This window comes from Cherax quadricarinatus, chromosome 43 (assembly GCF_038502225.1).
Source record: "Cherax quadricarinatus isolate ZL_2023a chromosome 43, ASM3850222v1, whole genome shotgun sequence".
NCBI classification, from domain to species: domain Eukaryota; kingdom Metazoa; phylum Arthropoda; class Malacostraca; order Decapoda; family Parastacidae; genus Cherax; species Cherax quadricarinatus.
Window position 1 is genome coordinate 30,122,595 of NC_091334.1, and position 9,171 is coordinate 30,131,765.

General features: G+C 40.8%; 1 protein-coding gene across 1 annotated transcript in view; it reads right to left on the reverse strand.

Moving 5' to 3' along the window:
- Nucleotides 1–3,318: 3,318 nt before the first annotated feature.
- The window catches only part of LOC128694073 (hillarin-like), a 306,029-nt gene continuing 300,176 nt past the window's right edge, over nucleotides 3,319–9,171 (reverse strand). The window contains exon 15 of the mRNA XM_070093483.1: nucleotides 3,319–3,495. Within this exon, the coding sequence (XP_069949584.1) occupies nucleotides 3,319–3,495 (177 nt within the window). The remainder of the gene's footprint in view (nucleotides 3,496–9,171) is intronic.

Here is a 9,171-nt window from a genome sequence, read left to right on the forward strand (position 1 = left end):
GACTAGCTTGTGCTGCTGGGTCTGGTGCCGTGCTCCTTCTTTGAGTGGAGGTGACCAGACTGGGTGGGTCGTTGGGCTAATCCGGGGGGGTCATTGGTCTAATCCGGGGAGACATGGACCTGCTCCGCATGGGTCAGTAGGCCTGTTGCAGTGTTGCTTCTTTCTTATGTTCTTATGAACCTCCTCCGGTACAAACCATACCACGGGTGGGGTTTGAACCCGCGGTCAGAGTATCTCAAAACTCCAGACCGTCGCGTTAACCACTGGGCCAGCTAGCTTCAATAAGATTCATCCAACTTGGTATTGTGGTCACAGTGGTGCCTATGCTAACGTAACCTATGGTGTAGAAATATACCTAGTTGGATGAATATTATCCTGGCTAGCTGGCCCAGTGACTAACGCGCCGGTCTGGAGTTTTGAGACTCTCTGACCGCGGGTTCAAACCCCACCCGTGGTATGGCTTGTTTGCAATCGTGTCACTACGACTCCTCCGATACGGCTGGAAAACATTAGAAACGTGTATCCATAAGACAACTGCTGTCCCTGTCCCTGTTCACCCATTAGTTTAAAATGGGTACCTGGGTGTTAGTCAACTTGTGTGGATCGCATCCTGGGACAAAATTAACCTAATTTGCTGGAAATGCTCAGCATAACAAGCGGCTTTCTATATAGTAGTATGTCATTGATGTCAGCTATGGTCTGTATACCTTGTACATGTACTGGTAGTTAATAAAGACATTATTATTATTATTATTATTATTATTATTATTATTATTATTATTATTATTATTATTATTATTATTATTATTATTATTATTATTATTATTATAGGGAGCCTAGTTACGTGAAGGGTCAGGGGGAGAATGATGGGAAGGTTGGATTTCAGAAAGACCTGCCTGGGATGGGCCAGTAGGCTTGTTACTGTGAAGGATAACTATGAAGAAGTTTCCTGACAGGGGGTTGAGCTATGTACTAAAAGCCGTTGTTATGGATGACACCGTTAGATATACAGATGAGTGATGATTCCAGGATTCTGCAGTACCGAGTGTCGTCTTACCTGGTGATGATATCTTGCGTCTCTGTACTTGATTCAATGGCTGTGGAAGTTTCGGTTTGAAAAACAAGTACGTATTCCTCAAGTAGTCCATTCTGCCTGCGTATTTTTTGTCCTAAAATACGTATTTGGAGGTCTCTTGATGTCTCGTCTTGTTGTGTCTCTTATTAGGAATGTCTTTGGGTGTGGTGGATGCAGAGGTACATACTTAGAATGTGGCATTTGAAGAGATGTTGGAGACGTGTTTGGCAATGAGGTTAGGGAGTAGGACTATGTACCTCCTCTCGGCAGTATCTTGTCTGAGTTGAAGATTTTTATGGACGGCTTCTACAGTCTCTTATGCAGTGATGGAGATAGTGAAGTTTTGGAAAATACTTGTTTGACGATAGAGCATTCTTCCTCAAGGAATTCACTACTACAAATTCGGAGGGCACGAAGAAAGGAGTATACGTATGCGTAACCTCTTGCAATGACTGCAAGATCTCCAGACACATATTTCAGAACATCAATACGCAGGCAGAATGGATGATTTGAGGAATGTTTGTGTTCTACACCGGTACTCTAGACACTACATCTATAAAATTCAACCAAAACAACGACTTCTACAACATAACTGATCCCTTTATCAGCAAATGTCTTTATCGTTATCCCTCATAGCGATAAATCTACTGGCCCATTCTAGGCAGGTCTTAAATACAATCTTCTCACCTCGTTATGCTCCTTATATGTATTCATGTGCTCTCTGCTCAGGTATACCTGATTGTGACTTGACAAAGTCACATTTCTGTCTATTTTACAATCGTTTCGCTCTTATAGTGGAAACCCTTATTACCCACAATGTTTTGCTCATACAGTGGATAACTTTATTACCCACAATGTTTCGCTCAGTATAGAAGACATGGAAACTACGAGCCATTGTTAAGGTACAATGAAAACTGAGGTGCAGGAGTGTCGGTGTGAGAGCACTGTGCGATGTACACCCGTGTGTACCGAAGGGTGTACACCCGTGTACATTGCAGAGTGCACATAGCGTTCAGTGAACGCTATGTGCACTCTGCAATGTTCACTGAAAGGTATACAACCACGTACACTGTACGTACTACACCGTACACACTGCAAGGTGTACTCCCATGTGCACTGCAAGGTCTACTCCGTGTACAGTGTAGGATGTACGCTGTGCACTCTGGAGGATGCACACTAAACTATCGAGTTTGCTCCTGGACGTTTTTATACCTTGTACATATGTTGTGGTTCTGTGTACTAGTGTTACAATACTGGTACCAGGTACCTCCATACAAACTACCCTGGTTCTATATCCTGGAATCTAGATAATGACAAACTGTGAAACAAACTCAAGTAGAAACTACTTACTAAAAGAAATTGTAGAGCACGTTTCGCCCACAAGTGTACATTTCAATCAATGAATGATCCTGAGAAAATTTAGAATGTATAATGGATAAAAATCAGGTGAGGTAAAGTGAGGTCAGGTCAGGTACGGGTACCGAAGCATATGTCTCTAGATTCCCATGTTTGGAGGAGTACAATTAGTTCAACGAATACTCTTAAAGGGTTGAATCCTATAGAATTCCAAAGACGACGGTGGAGGAAATCAGTTCCTGACTTGCTGTTGCAATTGATGCCACAGATGCTCGATAATATTTAGAACCGGCGATTGTGAGAGCCAATCCAAGGGTTGGATTTCACTTTCATGTTCTTTATGGCAGTTTTGAACAACTCTAGCGGTGTGAATTGGTGCATTATCGTCTTACCAACTGGTGACATCAAGTGTGTCAGTGTTGATGTTGTGGGGATAACTGTTTCAGTCTGGGATAAAGTAATGGGGATACTAAAGGCATGTGGATACCTGGGAAATATGATCACATTCCACTTCGTGGAATGGTTGGCTTACAATTTTATATTCTCAGGAAGAACCCGCTCATGGTGCCTCTCAGAGTCCTTGTATTGTAATATGAATAGTCAACAGAAGATCGTTATTACTGGTAGACTTCCTGTAAACTTCGAAAGTTAGTTTATCTCTGCCTGTGTTTACAAGGTCATCTACAATGAGGGCTGACTCTTCCTGTCCTTCTCCAGTGTGAACTTAGGGAAGGTCCCGGGTTGTTGATTTTGGTCAGCGCTTTGTTGATGTTTGGTAAATTTTGGGTATATGACCAACATAGCCTACTACTGTCGTATAAGTATTAGGTTGCTTGTAGTGGAGGGTCTAGTGAGTCAACCGTCTTCTATATAAAATGTCTTTAGTGTCAGAAGTTTTTCTTCCTGTAAGTGTTAGAAGTGTTGATAAGGTGATACTCCAAGTATTTTCCGTCTCCTTCTTGAATAACTAATTGAGCATCTGTCCATTCCTGAGATGACCGTTGGTGTCCCGATGCAAGCACTGTTTGCATCATGCAATACCCCTGCGTGACGTTTGCAATTCTCTGTAAGAAATAATGTAGACGCTTACTGCGTCTATATTTTGATGAGGATAATAACAGTAGATGTGACGATTACAATATTGTTGCTTCTGGAAGCTTAGTGGTGAGTTGGTGGGAACACTGCACATGCTAAAATATATGCAACTCTCTTTATGTTGCTCTCTTCTAGATGCAGTCATTATTTTAAGTGGTGTTTTCCCGCAGTCATGTACGAGTAAGAAGGAAAGTGGAGCCTGGAGAAGAAGTCATTACTATAAAAGCCTCCTAGAAAGTCTAAGCTTCATACTCTGTGTGCTACGAGAAAGAAATCTATCAGCAACACTCCGGTGGTTCTAGCATCGTCCTGTCACATACGGATAAGAACATGCTAATTACGAGCTTTAAAATAAACCTGGAATTCCGCCAGCTTATCTTATTTGTAAAGCAGTTCATCTAGGAGGGAAGTGCGTGGCTGTGTTCCTCCTTCAAGGATAGAGTAGTCAAGAGTGCTGAACCTTCTCTGGAAGGTGTCAGTATTAAGTCGTCTGGGAATGAAGATAATACCAATAATATATCACAGACAAACTAATGCGTTCTGCATTAAACACCTGTACAACTGCTGTATGCCTATCACAAACAGTGCATGAAAAATACAGCGAAGCTTTGACAATTACCACAAAAAATGGACAGATGTTAAACTAATTATCAAAGAAGGAAAGAAATATAGAGGATGCCTAGAGCCTGCCATTAAAAATTACTTTTAAAACTATTACAGAGAACCAGGGTAGCTTTATATTAGCAAAACCTTTAGTTTACACCACACTTGTAAGATATCCAGTAGTCCAGGAGCCCACAGAAGTGTTCTGTGTACAAAGCAAGGAGCTCTCAGGCATGGAGTTACTCCTCTGCACCTCGCCTTCCTTTCTCTGTGCACACACACACACACACACACACACACACACACACACACACACACACACACACACACACACACACACACACACACACACACACACACACACACACACACACACACACACACATATATATATATATATATATATATATATATATATATATATATATATATATATATATATATATATATATATATATATATATATATATATATATATATGCAATAAGATCACAGTAAACAGGTGATTTCAGAATATGCAAAACAACCACTCTGAAAGAATAGAGAAATTCCAAGCGCTTTCGTGACTACTCACATTATCAAGGAACTATGAAAGTAAAGCAAGCATCCCTTATATAGCTTCCTTGGATGCTTTACTTTCATAGTTCCTTGATAATGTGAGTAGTCACGAAAGCGCTTGGAATTTCTCTATTCTTTCAGAGTGGTTTTTTTGCATATATATATATATATATATATATATATATATATATATATATATATATATATATATATATATATATATATATATATATATATATATATATATATATATATATATATATATATATATATATATATACCATTATTTCTCCATTACCCTGAGTACACTGTAACAGCTGTGTAGGCGAAACCTTATCAATATAAAGGTAAAAAGGTATCCATTGCATCTAGGTGTCATTTCCCCCAAAATAATGATAATACGAAGGTTATACATCGGAACACTGTAAAAATAATAATGAACTTCTAAGGGCTCTCGTGATTTCTCACATCATCCAGGAACTATAAAAATAAAATTTAGCAGAAGGCATATAATGGCGAGATTACACTTCACAGTCAACATACGACACCGTAACTTTTATGATAATGTGGGTGAGCTGGTCAAACACCTGTCAGACGTAGACTGTATTCTACCCAAGCTTAAAGATTATAACCTGGCAGATATTTCTTAAATTCTACCTAAATTATATTAATTACGAGTCTAATTGTAACAGCTAGTGTAGGAGCCAGGCTGAGCTGACCACACTCGCTGCTACATAATTTGTATAATACTAAACCGATATTCATATTAATTTCTGAAGTAATTTTTTTAAAGTTTAGTATTGTTATATTGGTCTCAATCATAGGTCTGCTTGATACAACTTTCTCGGCTTTTACAAAATCAATTGGAAACTTACAGTCTCTCACATGAATAAACTGAACATTAAACTCTTGTCCAATTCTAATGCTGTATTTAATTTGGTTTAATTTTTGCTCAAGTATTTTACCAGTTTGAACGTAATTAACGTTATTATTTTTCTACAGGGAATCTTGTAGACACAACCGTCAGCATTTTCTGGAGAAATTTTAATTTGATTTTTTTTGTACTGTATCAAGATTTTTAAGTACAACTTTGATATTAATATTCTGAAGTGGAGAAAGTATATCAAGAAAGTTTTTATTGAATTCAAAAAAGTATTTCTAGCAATTTTAAAAGATTTATCAGTTAAATGTTTTGGACATTTTGGATCATTAGTTATTTTAAAAATCCTCATGATTTCTTCATCAAAACTCTCAAAAACATTGATGAGAATACAGAGAATTTAACTCTATTATGATGTGAAGAATAAAAGTCCTTCTAAGAATAGTTACTAGATAATTTTCATTACATTTTCGATTTAAATTCATAGTATTCTCTAATAATTACATCTAAACAAAGAATGAGCTATTGTGTTCAGATTCAACAGTGAAATTTATGAAGATTTAGAGTATTTAACTAAAAAAATTAAATGGTTTATATCTATATTTTTGGGCATAAAACGTCATCAACTTATGTGTTCAACTTAGTTTTGTAGATGGATGGTTCAGAGAACCGACATGTTGATAAATTAGACACATGTGCAACACTTGGGTATCTTTATTGAGGAAACGTTTCGCCATACAGTGGCTTCATCAGTCCATACAAAGGAGAACGGTGAAGAATATGAGGAGTTTGAGGTGATCAGTCCCTCAGTCTTGAGGGACTGATCAAGAAGAATACATTTACTGTATACTTCTTGAAAAGAATACAGTATATGTGTGAAAAAGTAGTTTATATACTGCAGACAGGTGAGGTGCAGCAGTCCTAGGTGGTATCACATTTGTCCAATACAGGGAATTCTTCACTTGCCTAACCCTTGGGCACGACCTACTTCCACACTGGACAAATGTGACACCACCTACGACTGCTGCACCTCTCCTGCCTACGGTATATAAGACACTTCTCCGCACATATCCTGTAATCTTTTCAAGATTGATGGATTGACCACATCGACTCAAGGCTGAGGGACTGATTACCTCAAACTCCTCCACTGTGTGGCGAAACGTTTCCTCATTGAAGATACTCAAGTGTTGTACATGTGTCTAATTTATCAACTTAGTTGTATAAGGAAGAATTATTTCTAAGGACTGGTGTGCAATATTCTTAATAATAATAATAATAATAATAATAATAATAATAATAATAATAATAATAATAATAATAATAATAATAATAATAATAATAATAATAATAATAATAATAATAATATCTTTATTTCTATAGTACATGTACAAGGTATACAGATCATAGCTGACATCAATGACATACTACTATATAGAAAGTCACTTGTTATGCTGAGCATTTCCAGCACATTAGGTCAGTTTTGTCCCAGGATGCGACCCACACCAGTCGACTAACACCCAGGATGTGACCCACACCAGTCCACTAACACCCAGGATGTGACCCACACAATTCCACTAACACCCAGGATGTGACCCACACCAGTCCACTTACACCCAGGATGTGACCCACACCAGTCCACTAACACCCAGGATGTGACCCACACCAGTCCACTAACACCCAGGATGTGGCCCACACCAGTCAACTAACACCCAGGATGCGACCCACACCAGTCCACTAACACCCAGGATGCGACCCACACAAGTCCACTAACACCCAGGATGTGACCCACACCAGTCCACTAACACCCAGGATGCGACCCACACCAGTCCACTAACACCCAGGATGCGACCCACACAAGTCCACTAACACCCAGGATGTGACCCACACCAGTCCACTAACACCCAGGATGTGACCCACACAAGTCCACTAACACCCAGGATGCGACTCACACAAGTCCACTAACACCCAGGATGTGACTCACACAAGTCCACTAACACCCAGGATGTGACCCACACCAGTCCACTAACATCCAGGATGCGACCCACACCAGTCCACTAACACCCAGGATGTGACCCACACCAGTCCACTAACACCCAGGATGTGACTCACACCAGTCCACTAACACCCAGGATGTGACTCACACAAGTCCACTAACACCCAGGATGTGACCCACACCAGTCCACTAACACCCAGGATGTGACCCACACCAGTCCACTAACACCCAGGATGTGACCCACACAAGTCCACTAACACCCAGGATGCGACCCACACCAGTCCACTAACACCTAGGATGCGACCCACACCAGTCCACTAACACCCAGGATGTGACCCACACCAGTCCACTAACACCCAGGATGCGACCCACACCAGTCCACTAACACCCAGGATGCGACCCACACCAGTCCACTAACACCCACGATGCGACCCACACCAGTCCACTAACACCCAGGATGCGACCCACACCAGTCCACTAACACCCAGGACGTGACCCACACCAGTCCACTAACACCCAGGATGTGACCCACACCAGTCCACTAACACCCAGGATGTGACCCACACCAGTCCACTAACACCCAGGATGTGACCCACACCAGTCCACTAACACCCAGGACGTGACCCACACCAGTCCACTAACACCCAGGATGTGACCCACACCAGTCCACTAACACCCAGGATGCGACCCACACCAGTCCACTAACACCTAGGATGCGACCCACACCAGTCCACTAACACCCAGGATGTGACCCACACCAGTCCACTAACACCCAGGATGCGACCCACACCAGTCCACTAACACCCAGGATGCGACCCACACCAGTCCACTAACACCCAGGATGCGACCCACACCAGTCCACTAACACCCAGGATGCGACCCACACCAGTCCACTAACACCCAGGATGTGACCCACACCAGTCCACTAACACCCAGGATGTGACCCACACCAGTCCACTAACACCCAGGATGTGACCCACACCAGTCCACTAACACCCAGGATGTGACCCACACCAGTCCACTAACACCCAGGATGCGACCCACACCAGTCCACTAACACCCAGGATGCGACCCACACCAGTCCACTAACACCCAGGATGTGACCCACACCAGTCCACTAACACCCAGGATGTGACCCACACCAGTCCACTAACACCCAGGTAACCATTTTACTGATGGGTGAACATGGACAACCTGTGTAAGGAAACACGTCTTATGTTTCCACCCCTTCACCCTGTAATAAGTGTAACTTATCACTGTAATAAGTGTAACTTATCACTGTAATAAGTGTAACTTATCACTGTAATAAGTGTGCCTTATCACTGTAATAAGTGTAACTTATCACTGTAATAAGTGTACCTTATCACTGTAATAAGTGTAACTTATCACTGTAATAAGTGTACCTTATCACTGTAATAAGTGTAACTTATCACTGTAATAAGTGTAACTTATCACTGTAATAAGTGTAACTTATCACTGTAATAAGTTTACCTTATCACTGTAATAAGTTTACCTTATCACTGTAATAAGTGTAACTTATCACTGTAATAAGTTTACCTTATCACTGTAATAAGTTTACCTTATCACTGTAATAAGTGTAACTTATCACTG